The sequence below is a fragment of the Giraffa tippelskirchi genome, chromosome 1 (genome assembly GCF_054371585.1).
Source record: "Giraffa tippelskirchi isolate mGirTip1 chromosome 1, T2T-mGirTip1v1.2.pri, whole genome shotgun sequence".
NCBI lineage: Eukaryota > Metazoa > Chordata > Mammalia > Artiodactyla > Giraffidae > Giraffa > Giraffa tippelskirchi.
The window spans coordinates 43,574,541-43,596,885 of NC_137275.1; the positions used below are offsets into that span (position 1 = coordinate 43,574,541).

At 44.5% G+C, this 22,345-nt stretch overlaps 1 protein-coding gene, 1 non-coding gene and 1 pseudogene across 3 annotated transcripts; 1 reads left to right on the forward strand and 2 right to left on the reverse strand.

Annotated features, from left to right (window-relative positions):
• Positions 1 to 421: 421 nt before the first annotated feature.
• LOC145515478 (nucleolar protein 56 pseudogene) lies at positions 422 to 994 on the forward strand (annotated as a pseudogene). The gene has a single exon (XR_014060899.1). The product of XR_014060899.1 is annotated as a nucleolar protein 56 pseudogene (transcript).
• Positions 995 to 6,636: 5,642 nt separating this feature from the next.
• Positions 6,637 to 6,709, reverse strand: TRNAE-UUC (transfer RNA glutamic acid (anticodon UUC)). Its single transcript has one exon. It is a non-coding gene; the product is annotated as a tRNA-Glu (tRNA).
• Positions 6,710 to 20,431: 13,722 nt separating this feature from the next.
• Positions 20,432 to 22,036, reverse strand: GSX2 (GS homeobox 2). Its single transcript, XM_081574431.1, has 2 exons — positions 21,460 to 22,036; positions 20,432 to 20,772 (listed from the first exon to the last, which is right to left on the reverse strand). The coding sequence occupies exons 1-2, from the start codon at positions 22,034 to 22,036 to the stop codon at positions 20,432 to 20,434; spliced, it is 918 nt and encodes a 305-aa protein (XP_081430557.1).
• Positions 22,037 to 22,345: the final 309 nt, after the last annotated feature.

Genomic DNA, 22,345 nt, shown 5'->3' on the forward strand with positions numbered 1-22,345 from the left:
TCACATACATTGAACAAGCTGCTTGATCTTTGATTGTTCACAAAAGACAAATCAGCAGAGAGAGGAATTCATAAAAAGAGAATAAAGCTTTGCAAAATAGAATCTGTCTTTGGGTGATGGCCAGTCCTGGTGTCTGAGTGATTCCCTGGGCCCAGCAAAGGGACCAAGTTTCCAGAGCCTTGAAGACAAGGGGTAACACCCCAAAATACGGACTCATTTTCCACTCTACCTTCATTGGCCGAGCAGCTGCCAAGAACAAAGGTCGCATCTCCCGATACCTGGCAAACAAATGCAGTATTGCCTCACGAATCGATTGCTTCTCTGGGGTGATGTGCTTTGTTTACTCATATAAACGCATCCAGAGGTGCCCACCAGTGTTTTTGGGGAGAAGCTTCGAGAACAAGTTGAGGAGCAGCTGTCCTTCTATGAGACTGGAGAGATTCCCCGAAAGAATCTGGATGTCATGAAGGAGGCAATGGTTCAGGCAGAGGAAGCGGCTGCCGAGATTACTAGGAAGCTCGAGAAACAGGAGAAGAAACGCTTGAAGAAAGAAAAGAAAAGGCTGGCTGCAATTGCCCTGGCTTCTTCAGAAAATAGCAGTGCCCCGGAGGAGTGTGAGGAGACAAGTGAAAGACCCAAAAAGAAGAAAAAGCAAAAACCCCAGGAGGCTCTTCAGGAGAATGGAATGGAAGACCCATCTGTCTCTTTTTCCAAACCCAAGAAAAAGAAATCTTTTTCCAAGGAAGAGCTAGTTAGTAGTGATCTTGAAGAGACAGCTGGTACTGGAAGTCTTCCCAAGAGGAAGAAATCTTTTCCCAAAGAAGAACCAGTTACTGACCCTGATGAGTCAGAAAACAAGAGGGTCCCCAAGAAAAAGCGGAAATTGTCTTCCAAGGAGGAGCCACTCAGCAGTGGACCTGAAGAGGCTGCTGCCAGCAAGAGCAGCGGCTCCAAGAAAAAGAAAAAGCTCCGAAAGCCATCCCAGGAAAGTTAGAATGGACATCTTCCTAGTGGGGCATAACTTACAGAGGTATTCCCCATCCCATCCCCTAGACCCAGTAAAATAAAAACAAATTCACAAGAAAAAAAAAAAAGAATCTGTCTTTGGATTTTCAGAAGTGACTAACATATTTTAATAGGGTTCTTTTACTGTCTCTGCTTACCTATGAAATATTGACAGGTCTTCCTGACTGGAAAAAATAAAAACTCTTTAAACTCTCTATGTCTTACTTGACTGAATAAAAGGTAGAAAGATAGACTGGTTATTAAGAGAAAAGAGAAACAATAGAAAGTATGGAAATTGGGGCTCCAAACATCAGTCTTAATCTGTGCATTCCTGAGCAATTTTCTAACTAGACATCAGCTTCTCATACCTCTTGTGGTGAGCCATTGTCTCCTGGGCATGCAGACCTGCCAACCAGCACCTTCCAGTCCTTGTGGGCCTCACAGGTTTGTTCCATTTCCAGTTGCTTCAGATATTCCCCTCCATGATATGTGTGTTAACTTCTGTTCTGAGACTAGGTCCAAATGACACCTACACCGCTCCTGAATTGAAAGGATACTATAAGCACAGGAAAGTCAGCTAAGAGCTCACCTGAAGACACAAGCCTTTGTTCTTTCTGATTTTTAGATTAATGGAATATTATGATGAGAGGAAAACGGGTGGGGGAGGTGATAACTCATGTCAGGATGAAGCAAATATTTTAAAAATCTGATGCTATTGATAGGCAAATACTACAGTAGGACCCCCACGAGGCAAGCTGTAAATACTAATGCTTTCTCCCCCCACCCTGAGTGTTTGGCTCCTCAGATTAACAGCCTTGTTGTTAAGTTGTTCAGTTGCTAAATTGTGTCCAACTCTGCAACCCCATGGACTGCAGCACGCCAGGCTTCCCTTCCTTCAACCATACTTCTGATGACTAAAGTCTCAACATTTTCCTCCGTCCTGGCCATCTTGTTCATAAACAGATAATGTAAAATAAAACAGATAATGTAAAAATTTTGTCTTCTATTTTCATTCTTCTCACAGCTGTTGCAGTTTGGAAGAATTGCCTTGTGATTCAATATTTGTTGTGTTTTATAGCTTGCAATAATTGTTTATATATATATATTTATAAATTTATATATAATTGTTTTATAGCTTCCCAGGTAGCTCAGCTGGTAAAGAATCTGCCAGCAATGCAGGAGACCTCGGTTCAATTCATGGGTTGGGAAATTCCCCTGGAGAAGGGATAGGCTACCCACTCCTGTATTCTTGCCTGGAGAATCCCCATGGGCAGAGGATCCTGGTGGGCTACAATCCACGAGGTCGCAAAGAGTCAGACAGGACTAAGCGACTAAGCACAGCATAGCTTGAAAAGCAATATACATATGTTATCTCATTTAATCCCCACCGCTCTCAACTTTACAGTTAAAGAAAACTGCAGATCAGAGAGGTTAAATTGCTCAAGGACACACAGCTCACAGAAAAAAGAGCTAAAACCCAGGTAGGCCCTTATTATTCTAGTTCAGTACTCTCTTCACGCACCAATTCCACCTCAAAGAAGGAGAAGAGTTTTGAAGTTCTAGATAAAATTGAAAGTGAGGCTTATTTTCCAATATTGCTTATTAAAGTGTCTAGCTTTATGAGCAGTCTGAGAAAGATACAATTTCACTTGATTGATTCAAAAGCAGTAAAGAGAAAAAAGATATTATCCCATTTCTTCATTTTAAATTCAAGGTCTATTGGAGAACAAGGTAGCCTATAAACTCAAAATCCACTTAGAGCCACATAAGTCACTTTTTCTTTTTAATGCAATGTTCTGAATTTCATTTCTATAAAAATGTTTTGTTTTTAAGTCCTCTGATCAAAAAGTTCTAGGGATTAGAAAATACACTTTAAAAATAATATCCTTTTATGTCTCCTTCCTCAGAAGTTGACAGATTAAAACGAAAATTCATATATTACTGAGAGTGAACTTTTTCCAACAAACAATCAAAATAAAATATATAATCTCTTAACATATTTATGCATTGTGACTAGGTATTATACTTCCTGTGATTTCAGTTTCATTTGCACAGTTTCTTGCAAGCTTGTGAATTTCTCAATAGGCTGAAAGTACATACTCTGTGCACTGAATAGGTTTTTTGAGAAATGTTATCGGGCTGCTGGACTCCATAAGTCCAGAAGTTTGGAAAGTTTCCCTATGTTTCTGAGTAACAGATCTTTGTGTGTTATGTGTGTGTGTGTATACATACATACATTTTTATAATAAGTATAACGCCATTATTATAATAATTATCATATATTAATAGAATATAAATCAATAATATAGTTAACCATACTGTATTATGCTATGTTTTATATTCTAATATAAATTAGAATATATAGTTTAATCTCTTCCCTTTTAATATTGATAGCTGTTTATTCACTTTCTTTCCTTACAGCTTGCAAGAACCTACCAAAAAAGTCATTTAGTAAAATGATTAGAGTGGGCAGCTCTTCTTGTTCCCTACTTTAATGAGGATAGTATGACCATTTCACAAATTAGTAAGATACTTGCCATTAGTTTCTAACAAATATCCTTTATTAATTTAAAACAATTTCTTTCTGTTTCTAGCATATAACATTTTTTTATTAGGAATACAAGTTGAGAATGGAATTTTGGCTAAGGCATGGTTACCTCTAAGACCAGACCTGATCCAGTGTGCTTTGGGCTATTGAGAAAGAGATTTAGCAACTTCAGCATCATAAGGAAAGTCTAAATCAAAACAGTTAAAAATAAATTGTTTAGTGCTATAAGGCTCTCAACCTAGAGGAAAGTGTTTTTTAAAAAAACAAACATTTTGTATGCATCCATGTCTTGAAGTGAAGTGAAGTGAAAGTCATTCAGTTGTGTCCAACTCTTTGTGACCCCATGGACTATACAGTCCATGGAATTCTCTAGGCCAGAATACTGGAATGGGTAGCCTTTCCCTTCTCCAGGAGGGTCTTCCCAACCCAGGGATCAAACCCAGGTCTCTCACATTGCAGGGGGATTCTTTACCGGCTGAGCCACAAGGGAAGCCCATCCATGTCTTGAATGTCTCTATATGCACTGAAGAAGGAAGCTTAAATTCAAAATAATTATAAAAATAATCCTGACACATTCTGAATGTGAACTAGTTCTTATGCTACTTGAAACATAATTAAAGAATAATTTTTCTTAACGCATATATACGGAATTTAGAAAGATGGTAAAGACGATCCTATAGGCAAGACAACAAAAGAGACACAGATACAAAGAACAGAATTTTAGACTCTGTGAGAGAAGGTGAAGGTGTGATGGTTTGAGAGAATAGCATTGAAACATTTATATTCAGTTCAGTTCAGTTGCTCGGTCATGTCCGACTCTTTGCGACCCCATGAATCGCAGCATGCCAGGCCTCCCTGTCCATCACCAACTCCCAGAGTCTACCCAAACCCATGTCTATCGAGTCGGTGATGCCATCCAGCCATCTCATCCTCTGTCAGCCCCTTCTCCTCCTGCCCCTAATCCTTTCCAGCATTAGGGTCTTTTCCAATGAGTCAACCCTTCGCATGAGGTGGCCAAAGTATTGGAGTTTCAGCTTCAACATTAGTCCTTCCAATGAACACCCAGGATTGATCTCCTTTAGGATGGACCGGTTGGATCTTCGTGCAGTCCAAGGGACTCTCAAGAGTCTTCTCCAACACCACTGTTCAAAAGCATCAATTCTTCAGCGCTCAGCTTTCTTCACCGTCCAACTCTCACATCCATACATGACCACTGGAAAAACCACAGCCTTGACTAGATGGACCTTTGTTGGCAGAGTAATGTCTCTGCTTTTCAATATGCTATCTAGGTTGGTCATAATCTTCCTTCCAAGGAGTAAGCGTCTTTTAATTTCATGGCTGCAATCACCATCAGCAGTGATTTTGGAGCCCAAAAAAATAAAGTCTGACACTGTTTCCACTGTTTCCCCATCTATTTCCCATGAGGTGATGGGACCAGATGCCATGATCTTAGTTTTCTGAATGTTGAGCTTTAAGCCAGCTTTTTCACTCTCCTCTTTCACTTTCATATTACCATATGTGAAATTGATGACCAATCCAAGTTCAATGCATGAAACAGGGCACTCAAAGCTAGTGCACTGGGATAACCCAGAGGGATAGAATGGGGAGGGAGGTGAGAAGGGGGATTTGGAATGGGGGGACACATGTACACCCGTGACTGATTCATGTCAATGTATGGCAAAAACCACCACAATATTGTAAAGTAATTAGTCTCCAATTAAACAAATTGATTAAAAAAAGAAAAAGAAAAACAAAACAATTTTCCTGTTTGCAAATGATGCGACTGACAAGGGCTTAGTTTCCAAAATATACAAACAGCCCATACAACTCAACAATTTTAAAAAGCCCAACTGAAAAATGGACAGAAGACCGAAATAGCTATTTCTCCAAAGAAGACATTTGGATGGCCAACAGGCACATGACAAGGTGCTCAATGTCACTAACTATTAGAGAAATGAAAGTCAAAACTATAATGAGGTACCACCTCACACTGGTCATAATGGGCATCATTAAAAAGTGCTTAGCAAATGCTGGAGAGGGTGTGGAGAAAAGGAACCCTCCTACGCTATTTGTGGGAGTGCAGGTTCTACAAAAAACTTAAAATAGAGTTGCCATATGATCCAGCAATCCCATTCCTGGGCATATATCTGGACAAAACTATAATTAAAAAAGATACAGGCACCCCTATGCTCATAGCAGCACTATTCACAACAGCCAAGACATGAAAACAATCTTAATGTCCACAGGCAGATGAATGGATAAAGAAAATGTGTTACATATACACAATGGAACACTACTCAGCCATAAAAAGAACAAAATAGAAACAGACTCATAGACATAGAGAACAGACTTGTGGTTGTCAAAGGAGTGGGGAGGGAGAGGGATGAACTGGGAGTTTGGGATTAGCAGATGAAAACCATTATATTTGGAGTGGATAAACCACTAGGTCTTACAGCACAGGGAACTATATTCAATATTCTGTGATAAACCATAATGGAAAAGAGTACAAAAAAGAATGCATATGTATGTGTAACTGAATCAGTTTGCTGTACAGCAGAATTAACACAACATTGTAAATCAACTATACTTCAGTTTAAAAAAAGAACAATTTTTCTTCTGGTGTCTTCTAGACTAATTGATCCAAACAGGTCATAAGAGCCAAAATTATTTTGTGATTATTCTTATTCTTTGTGATTGTTTTTGGAGTTCTTCACTGTTATAGAAAGCAATTTTACACATAACAGTTCACATTTCTAAAACTCCATCTCAATAAACATTATCTCAATATTTCCAGGCATTTAAAAAATATGATTTATTTAAAGATATGTTTTTGAACTCTTTTATCTGAATTTTCACATTTACTAATATAATCCTCATCTATTTAGGAAAACTGTACACACTGGCTTTGGGCATAAATCCAGGAGCAGTTTTTTGAAGTTTGCTTTCCATTTACTCTGTAGAAATATGTTGGTATTACTCAGTAGCCCTGCATAGTTTATTTAAAAGAGCGAAAATCATTCCAGCATGATAACACCAGCTTTTGTGGGGTGGGCAGGGGGCATATGTGACTTTTGGGGTCTTATCTCCCTGACCAGGGATTGAACCTGGACCCTCAGCAGTGAAAGTGCAGAGTCCTAACCACTGAACCCTCAGGGAATTCTCAACACTAGCTAATTATTACCAACTAATCATGTGTTAAACAAAGATTAACTCTAAATGGATTAAAGACAAAAATGTAAGACCTAAAAATATAAAATTCCTAGACTAAAAACTAACATATCCCAGGGCAATTATCCCTCAATAATATAAGCTCTTGGTCATTAGGATTACAGAAGGAGAGGACAGACTCATTGCCATCCTTGGGAAGAGGAACTTAAGCAGGAAGATTGCACGTCCTGGCTGTCCTTCTCAGATGAAATTCCAGTTTGCCCTTCTCATATGATGCTCAGAATATAAATCAGCACTTCAAAATTGCTCTATTTCTTTTCCTCAATCATTATGCTTTCACTAATGAGCTTTCTTATTTCTATTTATTGATATCACACTAACATTACTTTTTATTTTACTTTTTTTACATTACTTTTTACTTTATTTATGTTATAGTCTTTAATAGCTTATTAATTATATCTTTTTTGTTTGTTTTGGTTTTACTATTGTTTTGGTGTGTACAGTATACAGCCTTAATATCACAGTTTCCAAGTAATATTGTACTACATACAGTGTAAGAACTTTGCCTTATTGCATGAGATCCATACAATGCATTCTTCCATTTTTTCCCTCCCAGCTTCTGTGCTATTGTTGCATACACTTTCTTTCTAAATATAGTTGATCCTCATTATTTGCAGATTCCATATTTGTGAATTCATCCACTTAGTAAAATTTATTTGTAACCCAAATCAACATTCATTGCACATTCATCGCACTTTCTCAGTCATTTGTGGACATATGCAGAGGAGGAAAAACTTTGAGTCACCTGAGGCACACGGTCCCATCTGAGGCAAAACAAGGCAATGCTCTGCCTTGTTTGTTTCACCTCTTACAGAACCTCTCAAATAGTCCTTTTGTAGTCTATTAGTGCCACCATTCAAATTTTGTACTTGTTGCCTATTTAGTTGTTTAACATGGCCAAAAGCCTATATACTGAAAACTACAAAATGTTGTTGAAAGAAATAAGCAATACAGATAAATGGAGCAACATCCCAAGTTCCTGAATTGGAAAACTTTGTATTGTTAAGGTGTCTCAGTTCAGTTCAGTTCAGTCGCTCAGTCGTGTCCGACTCTTTGCAGCCCCATGGACTGCAGCATGCCAGGCTTCCCTGTCCATCACCAACTCCCGCAGCTTGCTCAAACTCATGTCCATTGAGTCAGTGATGCCATCCAACCAATCTCATCCTCTGTTGTTCCCTTCTCCTCCTGCCTTCAATCTTTCCCAGCATCAGGGACTTTTCAAATGAACCAGTTATTTGTGTCAGGTGGCCAAAGTATTGGAGTTTCAGCTTCAGAATCAGTCCTTCCAATGAATACTCAGGACTGATTTCCTTTAGGATGGACTGGTTTGATCTCCTTGTAGTCCAAGGGACTTTCAAGAGTCTTCTCCAACACCACAGTTCAAAAACATCAATTCTTTGGTGCTAAATAATCTACAGATTCAATGTTACCCCCATCAAAATCCCAGCGACATTTTTTTTTTTTTTGCAGAAATAGAAAATTTATCTTAAAATTCATATAAAATCTCAAAAGACCCCAAATAGTCAAAACAATCTTGAAAAAGAAAAATAAAATAGGAAGTCTCACACTTCCTGATCACAAACCTTAACTATGAAGCTATGGTAATCAAAAGAGTAGTAGTGGTGTCCAAACAGACATATAGACCAATGGAATAGAATAGATGACCCAGAAACAAATTTCAAATGATTTTCAACAAAGGTGCCAAGAGTATTCAATGGGAGAAAGGATAGTCTCTTCAACTGCTTTCCAAACTGGATAAAATAACAAATTTGGACTCTTACCTTAAACAAAGATTAACTCTATATGGATTAAAGACCAAAATATAATACCTAAATATATAAAACTCTTAGAGGAAACCATAGGGGAAAATCTTTATGACATTGAATTTGGCAATGATTCCTTGGATATGACACCAAAAGAACAAGCAGTAAAAGAAAAAAAAATAGATAGGACAAATAAAATTTTAAAGCTTTTGTGCATCAAAAGACAGAATCAACAGAGTGAAAGGTAACCTACAAAATGAGATAAAATATTTACAAATCATATACCTAATATATAAAGAACTCCTACAACTAAACAAACAAACAAACAAAATCAAATAACCCCATTAGAAAATGGGCAAAGGGACTTCCCTTGTGGTGCAGTGGATAAGAATCTTCCTGCCAATGTAAGGGACAAGATTTTCATCCCCGGATTGGGAAGATCCCCTGGAAAAGGGAATGGCAACCCACGCCAGTTTTCTTGCCTGGCGAATTCTATGGAAAGAGGAGCCTGGTGGGCTACAGTCCATGGGGTCACAAAGAGTTGACACAACTGAGTGACTAACACTTTCTTTTCACTTACAGCTTATCACTCCTCTATTCAAAATCCTCCAAAACCTTCCCAGTTAACTAAAAATAAAAGCCCAAGCCCTTATTCTGATCTACAAGTCCTACCTCATCATCACTTCACTCCTACACACACACACACACACACACACACACACACACACACACACACACTCACTCACAAACTCTAGTCATTCTGCCTCTTTATTGTTTCCCAACTATTTCAGGTGTCTCCCCACCTAGATATTTGCTTGGAATTCTTTATCTATGTTTGGAATTCTCTTGTCCTAGCAAGCCACATGATCAGTTCCTCACATTCCCTTCAGGTCTTTTTTTAAAAGTTACTGTTTCAGTTCAGTTCAGTTCAGTCGATTAGTCATGTCTGACTCTTTGCAGCCCCATGGACTGCATGCCAGGCTTCCCTGTCCATCACCAACTCCTGGTGCTTACTCAAACTCATGTCCATTAAGTCGGTGATGCCATCTAACCATCTCATCCTCTGTCGGCCCCTTCTCCTCCTGCCTTCAATCTTTCCCAGCATCAGGGACTTTTCAGATGAATCAGTTCTTTGCATCAGGTGGCCAAAGTATTGGAGTTTCAGCTTCAACATCAGTCCTTCCAATGAATATTCAGGAATCATTTCCTTTAGGATGGACTGGTTGGATCTCCTTGCAGTCCAAGGGACTCTAAAGAGTCTTCTCCAACACCACAGTTCAAAAGCATCAATTCCTCAGCACTCAGCTTTCTTTATAGTCCAACTCTCACATCCATACACGACTACTGGAAAAACCATAGCTTTGACTAGATGGACTTTTTCTGGCAAAGTAATGTGTCTGCTTTTTAATATGCTGTCTAGGATGGTCATAACTTTTCTTCCAAGGAGCAAGCATCTTTTAATTTCATGGCTGCAGTCACCATCTGCAGTGATTTTGAAGCCCCCCAAAATAAAGTCTGTCACTCTTTCCATTGTTCCCCATCTGTTTGCCATGAAGTGATGGGACAATATGCTATGATCTTAGTTTTCTGAATGTTGAGTTTTAAGGCAACTTTTTCACTCTCCTCTTTCACTTTCATCAAGAGGCTCTTTAGTTCTTCTTTACTTTCTGCCATAAGGGTGGTATCATCTGCCTATCTGAGGTTATTATTTCTCCTGGCAATCTTGATTCCAGCTTGTGCTTCATCCAGTCCAGCATTTCTCATGATGTACTCTGCATATAAGTTAAATAACTTTTTCAGTTAAACATTATATAATTTTACTAAATATCTATATATCTTCTTGTGTCTTTCCTTATCCTATGAGCAAGGTACTATTAATTATCCCCATTTTACAAATAAGGATAATAGAAGTTAGAGAGGTTAAGTGAACTGCTCAAAGTCAAACTGCTAGTAAATGGTTGAGCTTGCAGACAGATTCCAGAAGCTTCTCTAAATCCTACCTATATTTATTCTATATATAGGATAATTAGCCTGTTTATATATATATATATTTATTATATATGTATATATAGCTACAATTAAATACAGCTGTTTCTAACCTCCATGTCTGATGCAACTGGTAGAGACTTGGAAGTTGAATGATGCATTGACCCAGCTGCTATTTATTGGGCATATACTAACCGCTAGGCATTGTGATGAATGCTAAGGATGTAGAGATGAAAAATGCAGTTGCTGTCATTAACAGTTGGGAAAAGGGGAAAAGGCAGGCACCTGAAAGTCCCATGGGGAAAGAACTAGATAAGGACCCATAGATAGAAATTATAAAGGAAGATTCTGATACAACAAGTAAGTTTTCTTAATAGTCAAAGCTGTCTGAAAATGGCATAGGGTGATCCATTATAGAAGAGACTGAATCAGGAATAACATGACTGATCTGCCACTAGGCAGTCACTTTGAGCTGGGATTTTTAAAGAACGATTTCAACAAAATGACTAATTGCAGAGATGTGTGCAGGACTGAGGGAACTAATGAGAATTTTGATGCTCCTGTTGTTGTTGTTCAGTTGCTCAGTGTTGTCTGACTCTTTGCAGCCCCATGGACTGCAGCATGCCAGGCTTCCCTGTCCTTCACCATCTCCCGGAGTTTGCTCAAACTCATGTCCATTGAGTTGCTGGTGCCATCCAGCCATCTCATCCTCTGTCATCCCTTTCTCCTCCTGCCTTCAATCTCTCTCAGCATCAGGGTCTTTTCTAATGAATCGGCTCTTCAAATCAGGTGGCCAAAGTATTGTTCCTAGGTACTAGCAGAAGCCAGAAGACATTTCCACCCTTTTCCATGAAGGTGCAGGAAGAACCTGATTTAAAGTTGGGGTCTTGGAAAAGAAATTCTCAGAGAGAAAGGGAATTTCTGGAAAGTAGCAGAATTTGCTAGAACTGGGACAATGTAATACCCCCAGAAACAATCAATATACTTCCACTTCTCTCTCATCAGCTTATTCTGTTACTTGCTATGCCACTCATTCACCAAACACAAATGAAAGCCAGAGTCAAGAGGCTACAGGAAAGTGAAAGTCGCTCAGTTGTGTCTGACTCTTTGCAATCCCAAGGACTATAGAGTCCATGGAATTGTCCAGGCCAGAATACTGGATTGGGTAGCCCTTGCCTTCTCCAGGGGACCTCTCCAACCCAGGGGTTGAACCCAGGTCTCCCACATTGCAGGCGGATTCTTTACCAGTTGAGCCACAAGGGAAGCTCAGGGGCTACAGGTGAAATAGTTAATAGACCATGTAATACAATCCAAAGGGGCCAGTGTCTGTGGCCCCCACAGGGCAGAGGAGAATGGAGATGGATCTAGACCAGCAAAAGGAGACTAAACAGCACAGTTGGCTAAGAGCCCTTCTTTACTAAGAAGCAAAAAATTCTCCCTGAGATTTGCAAAAGTGAACAATTAGGAAAGTGAATCTCAGTGATGTTAAACAGCCAGTGGAAATTTACTGTATGATGCAGGGAGGTCAAATCCGGTGCTCTGTGATAATCTAGAAGGGTGGAATGGGATGGGAGGTGGGAGGTGGGAGGGAGGTTCAAAAGGGAGGGGACATACATATACCTATATGGCAGAAACCAACACAATGTTGTAAAGCAATTATCCTCCAATTAAAAATAAGTTAATTAAAAAAAAACCTCAAGAATGGGAGAAAATTAGAGCTCAACAGAAAATCCGACTCTACTCTTCCCAAGCCTGTTTCCCAGCGCAGCATCCCCCTGCTGCGCTCCAGGGTGAACCACCTGCCCTGGCGTCTGGGCGAATCACCGGTCAAGCGGAGCGTCCTTCCGGCGCCGGGTACCAAGACCAGCCCGGCGCGGGTTAGCCCAGCTTTCCCAGGACGAGGAAGCTAGGCTGGGGCAGGCGTTCCGCCCCGCCCAGGCGCTGGTGTCCGCAGGGTCCGCCCAGCCCTGTTCTGCACGCTGGGTTCGCGGAAACCATTCAGAATGCCCGCTGCCAGACAAGCAGGGCTCTCCACGTGGGCAGAGGCAAGGCTGTCAGGTGGCAAGGATCCAAGGCGGAGCCTTCTTCCCCTCCGGGTCCACCCACCGCCCCTCCCCATCCCCGACCCAGAAAAAGACACGCACACAAAAAACTTTTGCCACACTATTAATATATTCGCGTTTCCTCCCACTTTCCCAATGGGCTACCAGCTGCAGAACTCCTGAATAGAAAGCTTAATTGTGCTTTGTCATGCAGAGTACCTCGATTTTCTATAGAAGGTTACAAAGGGCCATTTGAAGTATTTCTTTCTCGCCTAATAGTGAACCATTTGCATAGGGCACCTCTGCGCCTGCCAGACCCAGGTAGTTCTGCTCAAGCTCCCAGGGGCCCCCGGGTAACAAAACTCAGGGCGGTGTCCAAGGGGCGCCCCACCCCGCCTCCAGTCCCCGGTTCCCACTCCTCTTTCCACTTTCTCGGACCACGGCCAGCCCGGGCAGCCAATCTACAGGATGTGAAGCTTGAGGCTGGCAGACCGCGGTGGCCCTGTGCCTCCAGCTGACCTCTCCCGGGCCTTGGGCTATCCAAGCCCTCTACCCTGGACTTGGGGCCTGCTCTAGGCCTGGCCTCCGAGCTCAAGCAGTTTTTTCAGCTCCTACCTGTGGGTCCCGAAACCAGGCTGTTACCCAAGGGAGGCCCTGGGTTCTCTGGCCGCTGGCATAAGGCCCAAAGGAGTTACAGAAGGCACTCATCCTGAGTTTGATTTGGATACACGCTGTTCCATTTCTCCTGGGTGATTGGCAGGACTGCCTTCCCAATATCTTTTCTTGTTGCTTGTTTTGACAGTTCAAATCCAGGTCTATGTGACATATAAAGCTAATAAAATTCTAATTTCATTGTTAATCTTATTTCATTGCAGTATAGAAAGTTTTTACTCTCACACCTGCGTGGCAGGGTGTAATTCCATTAATAAAAAAAAATCAACATATTCACTGCATGTCTTTTCCCTGATGATATATTGTGAGCAGTGTGAGTTGAAAAAGAACCATTTATTCCCACCGTGAATGAGCCTGCATGGGGCGGGAGCTTCACCTGCCCCTCAGTCAATTAGGAATGTATCGAAAAGTCTAGCAGAAAACGAGTTAAATTAACCGTTGGCTAATTTCCTTGTGTCCCTCCTACATAATCCCCCCTTTTCAGCTTGCCCCAGAAATTACCACATGTTGCAAGGTTCAAATAGTGCCTAATGAAACAGTGACTAAACTCTTCTCCCTCCAGTGCCACCGCCGGGGGAGCCTTTTCGCTGGCCTTCAAAGCCTGAGCGATTCTGGTTCTCAGGTCTCGTAAAAATGATCTTTTTTCTTTGTCAGAAAAAAAAAATTATTTTTAAGCTGTCAGTAACTCGTGATCCAGCGGGTGAACACTGCTGCCCACTCACTTCCTGCCACTGAGGATGCGGTAAAATTTAGAGCTGAGGTGTCCTGACAGGGGCTGCTCCGGCATCCTCCCGTGTCCGGGGGACAGCTGGGGTCCTGCTGTTGCGAGGGTTGAGCCAGGGCCAAGGGAGACTGGAGGAGGATGGGGAGATCGGCCTGGAGAACAAAGAGGATAAAGATTCAGAGAAACAGAGACATACCAAGGCAGAGGATGAGAGACAGGAAGAAAAGCAGAGGCCGACACCAGGAGGGAAGCAGATAGAGAGATACAGACAACACTGCCAACTTTCAACTTTCTTCTCCCAACTTAGAACCACGTGCCTGGCTCAAGCAACTCATCAGCCCCTGGGGGAAGGTGTTTTGAAGTCTTGAGATGCAAGGCCCTAATAATTAATCGTGGTCATTAATTAATTAAGGAGGAAAGGGGGGAGGTGGCTTGCTGCTGCTTGACCCCAAACAATTTAAATTGGGCTTTGTGAAGGTAGACTCCAAGAGCCTGCCCTCCCCCTCCTTCCTATTATTTCTCTTTCACGCTCTCAAAAATTTCCATTATAATCCTCAGCGGTCTGGGGCCAGCAGAGCTGCGTGTTCCTCTCTCGAGCCCTTCCCAGCAAACTGAGGCCAAACTGGCTTCCACTCCTCCCCGGAGCCGGCTGCCGCCCATGGACAGGGAGCTCTTTCCCATAAAGGGTAGCTCCCACCTGCCTTTTTTCTCTGCACCTGCTGCGGGTTGTTTCTCCCTGAACTTCAGAAATCAAACAGTTGCTTAAAGTTGAATTAGTCTGCTGCAGTGCTCATACAGGCTAAATATCACTACAGTCTCACTCTCTCCCTCTCTCTCTCTCCCTCTCTCTCAGTCTCCTTTTTCTTCCCTCTCACTAGAGACTTGAGTTCCTTATTTGAAATGGGGCAGCTAATACAAAGTCATCAAAGCACTATGGTTCTTGTCTTAAAGTGACAGCCCTCTTTATGAGGCTGTTTGAAATACGCCCCCTGCTTTTCAATGTCTCTCTATCCATCTTTGTCTGCTCTTCAGAAAAGCGGACAATATAAAGCCCAGCCTGGCGAGCTCCCCACGCTCAGGCCTGGGCAGTGCCAACCTCCGCCTTTAAGCAGATTGAAATTGTCACTGCTTCATTAATCTGAAACTAGTTACTTTCCTAAGCACACAGCACACACTTCCGATCTGTCCAGATTCACTCAGAGGGGCCCCTGGGGCCTTCCTGGGTTTGGAATTTGGAAGATTCAACAAAGGTAGGACGAGAATTCAGAAACACATAGGGCTTTGCTTGCAGAAGTACAATGCCCGGTGCAGAAGGGCAGGCACTGACCCCAATATAAGGGCACGCAAAACACCGTTTTCAGAGACAGTCGATGGCCAAGCTTTTGGAAGGTGCACACCAGCTATGTGAACTGATAAGGATATCTATCTCCATATAGAGTAGTTTATGGAAGGGATGTGAGGGGCTCACAGGCTTTGGATTTTCTGTCCCCAAACAGAAGAAACTTGCTTCCAAATGGGAGCCAGGGTTGGCTCTTGTTTCTTCATCTGAGCTCTGCTTCAATTCTGTTCCTAAGAGATCTCCTTAAGTTCTGGTTCCAATTGTAGCCTATGTTACCCACTCCAAGTGCCAGAGCCTTGAGTGAAGAGCCCTTCATTCCTGTGGAATTTCTCATCTTCTGGGAGACAAGCTGACTCTTTTCTCTATACCTCCACCATTAACAAAAGACAATACAAATTCCTCTACTTTTAATATTTCCAGCTGGTTTAGAATAGCAAGTTTTTGGATTCTATTCCATCTAATTTAGGGGAGAGACATGGGCTTTTTGTTTTTTTTTCAGAGAAGCTCAATCTTCAGTAATGTGAGCCTAAAGATTTATAAAATAGATTTATATTAAATTATGTTAATAGAAGCCTAGTAAATGCACCATTTAATTGCATGGAAAAAATTTTCCCTTTTAAGAGGTCTGTCACCTTAACAGGTACATTCAAAGATTCCCTGTGAATAATGAAAATAGGAACAATTGCTTTGATGCACTGAGCTGCATTCATGTCTAGGACAGCTTTAGTCTGTGTTTGGAGAAGATGGGAGGAGTTCTTTTTAAAGCAGTGATTGCTCCTTTAAACCCAATTTCCTCCAGCAAATAGGTTCTATTGGAAGTGTCACTTTCCCCCCTCTCTTACACCCTTAAGGCTGGACCTGAGATCTTACCCAGAGCTGTCATGGTGGTTTACTCATGCTAAGTCAGGTCTGACTCTTTCGACCCCATAGACTGTAGCCTGCCAGGCTCCTCTATCCATGGGATTTCCCAGGCAAGAAAACTGGAGTGGGTTGCCATTTCCTTCTCCAGGGGATCTTCCCGACCCAGGAATTGAACCCAGGTCTCCTGCATTGCAGGCAGATTCTTTACTGACTGAACTACGAGGGACTTTTTCCCTCCTTCTTCTAGCCCAACTCTCAGTGTCTTCCTGCCTCCCTCAAAGAAATCTCCCAAGCAGTGCCATGAAAAAGGAGTGGAAACTGCAGAAAAGAAGTGGGAAGAAGAGTAAAAAAGAAAAAAAATCTAGCAAAAATAACCCTTTCCTTTCCACTTACACACAGGAGTTCCCCCCACATACACAGGAGTTCCCCCCACATACACACACATGTATGGGTACATGCATATACACACACAGACCCAGTTGCCCTCTGTGACCACCTTTCATTTAAAACAATCACCTTTCTGGCAATTCTCTGACCACAGTCAGGATGGACCTAGCAAACTGCGTTCCTAGTCCTGATTAGATGTAAGTGGGCAGCACTGGTGAGGAGTCGGGGCAAAGGGAGGAAGGAGGAAGTCAGAAGATCAAAGACGTCACTTCAAAATTTTTGTTTCTCCTAAACTATCTTTGGATATCCTTGGGGGGATATGTTGAGGGTTGGCAGTAGGGAGTAAACTATGATGGCTGTTTCAGAATAAGGAGAAGAGTAGATCTACCATCACAGTGTCTCTATCACCTGGGTCCATGAGTCCATGGTGATAGTGCCTCTTTCACCAAGGATGGCTGCTGAGTCCCTTCTGCCCTTGTTGTGGTTTGGGATCAAGAAGACTTGCTGAGTGCCACTATTATCGTTAGGCCCTTGGCCTTGGGTTTGTATTGGTCACTGAGTGGGAGGGTGAAGGCAAAAGGTCTCTTCTCTTCCTCTTTGCTGGGAATGTCTGGACTGGGTCAGGACACAAAGGCAGGAGGTCATTCTTCCTGCTGTCCCTCCTCCCCAATCCCCAGCTCTTTCCCTGTTTAAAGAAGTGGATTCATCCACACTAATGGCTCCTGCTGCTCACTTCTTTTCTCTTAGTGGAGCAAGGTCCTGATTTCTAATTATCATTTTTATTCTATTTCTCTTTCTATGATGTGGTTATAGGCCCCCCAAGAGGCCAAACTTTGTGGGAACAGAGTTCTGTGTCTCAAGTGGGATATATTGAAAAACTAGCATCTAGTGCTTTCCCAGGTAGAAAAGTAAGGGTGACCCCATACATCTTAAACATTCTTCTTTTAACAAGTCTGGGGACAGTTCTCTTAGAGTGGCTGATGTCAAGATTGTTGAGCAGAGTATTTGTACACCTGAGTGTTGGCTTAGGTGTTCTTAACCTAAGAAGAACCTATAGGCCTTTATAAAGTCAGACAGATCCTCACAACCTTATTTCCAAACTTCCTAAAAGCTCAGCTGAAATTTTTCTGGGAGGAAGGGGTTTGGGGAAGTGTAAAATAGTAGAAAAGGAGACCTCATGGTCCACTCTGACAGTGACAAGAAGATTCACTATGCTCTAAATGTTCTAGGACAAGGAGGACCTTCCCAGGAACCCCGGAGAAACTTTCTTTGGAGAATGTCCAACGTCTTTGCCTGAACCTTTTTGCCTCTGGTGCAGGATCCCCTGTTTATTCTCTCTTCCCTAAGGAATTTCCCCAAGACGGGAGGGAGAGGTACGGAGACCATCCAAGGAGGACTGGTATCGCGTCTCCTTCTCAGGGAGGTGGAGCTGGGCAAGGAGCGGCAGCCGGTGTGGCAAATGGGTGGCTCTGGGCGCTGGATCTGGGCGGGGATGGGTCAGGCGAGGTGTAGATGCTCAAATCCCAACTGGGCAGAGACTTGGGGAGGAACAAGCCCGAGCATGGGGACGACGGAGGGGCCGGGGCGGGTGCGGATGGGACGGGGACGAAGTCGTCTGTCCAGAACCAGCTGAGGCTTCCCTTTGGGCAGGAGCGCTCAGAAGTGCAGCCGGAGCTCTTCGGCCTCTTTGGCCTTCGGTTACTTCCTGCGAAGGGATTCTTCCTTAGACGCCGGTTCTTTGCGCTACGAAACTCCCTCCTTTCCACCCCTGTACTGGTGCCCAGAGATGCCTGTTTATTAGGAAGGAGGAGGAAGGGATCTTCGGAAAAGGCAGCGGGCCAGCGCCCCTTCCCCTTAGCGGCGGCAGGGCGAGGGGCCCGAAGCTCTGCTTGTGTGTGAGCTAGAGAGCGATCCAGAGCCTGAGCCTCTGCCCGGGGCAGGAGCGAGCCGGTTGCCTGTGACCACTGCGCAGGCCCAGTCCTATGTCCCTGCACAAAGCACCAGCAGCTCCCTATTCAGGGCGAGCCGTCCAGCCTCACCCCCCCACCCCCACCACCGCACCTCGCCTGCCCTCACTAGCACCAGAATAAGAGTTGACAGCGGGCCTTGGGAGTGTGAAAGGAGACTTTCCTTCTCCCTGAGTTCTCTGGAGTGTGTGTGTGTGTGAGAGAGAGAGAGAGAATCTCTGGCCAGGGAAACCATGGTCACATCTTCCCCCCTTTTTCCTCCTTCCCGTACTAGATCTGCAACCTCACCTGTTGAGATTTCAGTCCCTATAGACCTAAAGAAAATCAGACCTAAAGAAGTGTGAGTACGTGTTGTCAACAGTTTCTATGGCTTGGACCTTTGGGGTTGCATCTTTACAGAAAATTATCAGAAATAACACCAGTGGGTGTTAGTGGGACTCAGCCTTCAGGGAATGAGATCTCCTAGTTTCCATGTTTCAGCTTCACTCTCTCCATGAAAGGACAGAACCTAGCTGTGCTGAAGAGAGTCAGGTTGCCTTGCTTGGCAGAGCCAGGGCAGAGCCAAAGTCTTCTCCAGGGCCAGGCTTGCAGGAGTGAACTCTGCAAGGTGATGGAAAGAGTGGGACTAGAAAGGAACTAATTTAGGTGAAAGGGAGACAAGGAAAAAACCCCAAAGTCCAAGGGCACCTCTGAGCTATTTTGGAAAATTGAGAATGTATATCTTGGGACAGACTAACTCTCTATTCCTGAGTTGTTTTTTTTTAACAGCAGTGGTGGAAACCAGCTAATTTCTTAGCTAGACAAACATTCAAAAACAGTATTGTTTCTAGTCACTTGTAGCATCATTCGTAAGTTTCCATGCCTTTGCTTCCAACCTGTTTGATGGATTGTTGCCCTTCCTAAAACAATTCCTACTATTCAGATTCCTTCACATAATTCGAGTTTTAGTATTTGAGAGAAATGAAGAAGGAATAAAAAGGAAGAGGGACTGCTGCAGAAAATAAATACGAGTAAGGGACTTTCAACTTCCCCTGCTAAATAAATTGAAAGGTTTGCCTGTCATTAATTGTCAGTGTCATTCTAAATGGATTTATCCTGTCAATTGTGAGGAAGACAGCTATTTTAAGAATGGAGAGTACTACCTGGTAGGCAGCATCATGACTGAAAGTGTCTTGGCAGAAGTTTTGGTGACACAAATCCTACAGAGTCACAAACTCCCTCAACCAAGAGACTCGAATTATCAAGTTACAGTCATTACTTTGCTGTAAATTCTCAGACACTTTTATTCTCTATCCATATGGGGAAGAGAGAGGGGCAGTTGGTGAGAGCCAACACCACAAATTTAAAACCTTGATTTTTGTCTCATTTATTTAAATAAATATAAATATAAATTTTATATAAAACTATTCACAAAGAGACTTCCAGTGACTTGGATTTGAGACTCTCCTCAGGCAAATTTTCAGAAAGCAAGACCTACAGGGTTTAATTTTCTAAGTTATTTGCAACTCAATACCTTCATTTAAAAAAAATAATCAAGAAACCCCATGTTCTTATCTGGTTCTGAAAGACAGGGAAAGGGAAATTACATGCACTTTAAAAAAAACCCACATACAGTTTTAAACTTAAACCAATCCTGTTTTTCCTTTGTTATATGACAAAACTGAGTTGAATCTAGATTATTTACATAAAAAACAACGACGACCTATAACTACGAGTGGAGCTCCAAACGTACAGATCAAGGAGACAGGAGAAGGTCAGGCCCGGTATGCACGCCCCTGGGGAATGCTCCTCTCCAGCTTCTCCAGGTGGGAACACCGGAAGGGTGAGGATTTTGGCCCCTGGGTGCCAGCCACATCTGGAGTTAGGGGAGATGCCGGGAGCGTGTGGTGTGTGTGGGGTCGGCCCTCCCTCATAAGGGGGAAATCTCCTTGTCGTCGTTGGCCGAGGCCGGCGACAAGGAGTCCTCATCCTCGGAGCGCGCGAAGTGCGCCTGGCTGCCAACGCACTTGCAGCCCGCGTGACTGTTCCTTTGCGTGCCCTTCCCTTCCTTCTTATGCTTCACCCTGCGGTTCTGAAACCAGATTTTCACCTGCTTCTCTGACAGATTCAGGTACGTGGCGATTTCGATCCTCCGGAGTCGAGACAGGTACATGTTGGAAGAGAATTCCCGCTCCAGCTCCAGGAGCTGCGTGCTGGTGAACGCCGTCCTCATCCTCTTGCCATTGGGTACCTGGCTGGCGTCCGAGCCCCCTGCAGACGGGCCAAGAGAGGGCAGAAAGGTAATTCTCGGGTGAGGCGCTCCCAGCCCAGGGCCCTCCCTTGGAAACGATGCCTCTCAAGGAGCCACCCGCGAAGCTCAACCAAACACCTGTATCCATCCCTCACTCTTTCTCATTTGGAGACAAATCGTTACTTAGCTGGGAAGGACAGAGACGCCCAAAGCAAGCGAAGGCCTTTGATCTCGGGGATGTAAAGTCAGAGGATTAAAGTGGGGGCGGGGGAGGGGTTGGCAGAGTCCTGTGGTCTCCTGTCCAGCCTAGCGGAAAGGCAGGCAGGCTTAACCAAAAGCATCGAAATGCTTTTAGCCAGCCTCGACGCCCGATTGCCACACTTCAGTTCGAACACACCAACCCCAGACCTCAGTCAGTTAACCTCCGGTTTCTCAGCCCTCAAGTTCAAAGTCTCAAAGGACCCGCTATTATCCCAGACTCGAGCACCAGGTACTGGAGTCGAGCGCACCAAGCTGCTTGGAGAGGCTGGCAAAGCTAACTTTCACCTTCTCGGAACTTAGGGGGACGACTCCGCAGTTATTCTAAAAGCCCCTCCTTCGTCCCCTCCGCCCACCCTACAGGCTCCCACTTCCTCCACTGAAGGCGAGACGTTTTACTCCCGGGAGCCGGCATGGCGTAGCGCGCAGGTGCCCAGGACCCGCCCTACCCATGGTGAGGCAGTGAAATCTCCGCGGGTCCGCCACGTTGTAGGTGGTGGCGGTGCAGACAGGTGCGTGGTGCTGCGGGTGCCCCAAGGCCGCCGCGGCCGCTGCCGCTGCCGCCGCGGCCGCTGCCGCTGCTGCAGCCGAGCCAGGCTGCTGGGGCTGGTGGTGGTGATGGTGGTGCTGCGGCGGGTGGTGGTGATGGTGCGCGTGGGTCACGCGCGGGCAAAACTGTGCGTCCCCAGGACCCGAAGAAAACTGACTCTTGAGCAGGGGCAGGGCCCCGGCGGCTCCTGCCGCTCCGCCACCCGCGGCCCCTGCACTTCCGACCCCTGAGTTCCCGCCGCCGGAGCTCGCGGGCCCACGAGAGGGGTGCAGGTGCGAAGTGACGCAGAGCGGGCAAACGCAGAACGCGCCGCTCTTGCGGGACGCGCAGCCTGGCCCGGACATGGACATCACCAACGGGGACGGCATGCCCAGCGGGATGAAAAAATCTGGCCCGGGGTGCGGCTCGGGAAGCGAGGGCGCGGGCCGTGAGGAGTCCTTGATGATGAGCGAGTCGACATAGAAGGAGCGCGACATGTCGGGAGGGGTGGGTGGCTGGAGGGCCCGGCCGGTCGTGGGGACACCCTCCCGTCTCCTGTCCAGAGCTCTGGCCCCGGGCGCGGCGCAGACGCAGGCGGTCAAGCCCTTGGGGACGCCGAGGTGTCGGCGCCTGGACTGCGAACAAAGGGGTCCCTGGAGAGGGCTGGTCCTCACGTCCCCCGCCCGACGCCCCGGCTCCGGGATTTTATAGCCCCCACCCCGACACGTGATGCTGCGGAGTACCGCTCGGCTCTTGCTCCTCGGCAGCTCCCCACCCTCGGGATAGGCTGCCCGAGTCACAACAGA

Coding starts and splice junctions, on each gene's coding strand:
- GSX2 (XM_081574431.1), bottom strand. CDS start 22,036: ATGTCGCGCTCCTTCTATGTCGACTCGCTCATCATCAAGGACTCCTCA. Junction 20,773..21,459: donor ATTTCACTGCCTCACCATGG/GTAGGGCGGGTC, acceptor GCCCGTCTGCAG/GGGGCTCGGACGCCAGCCAG.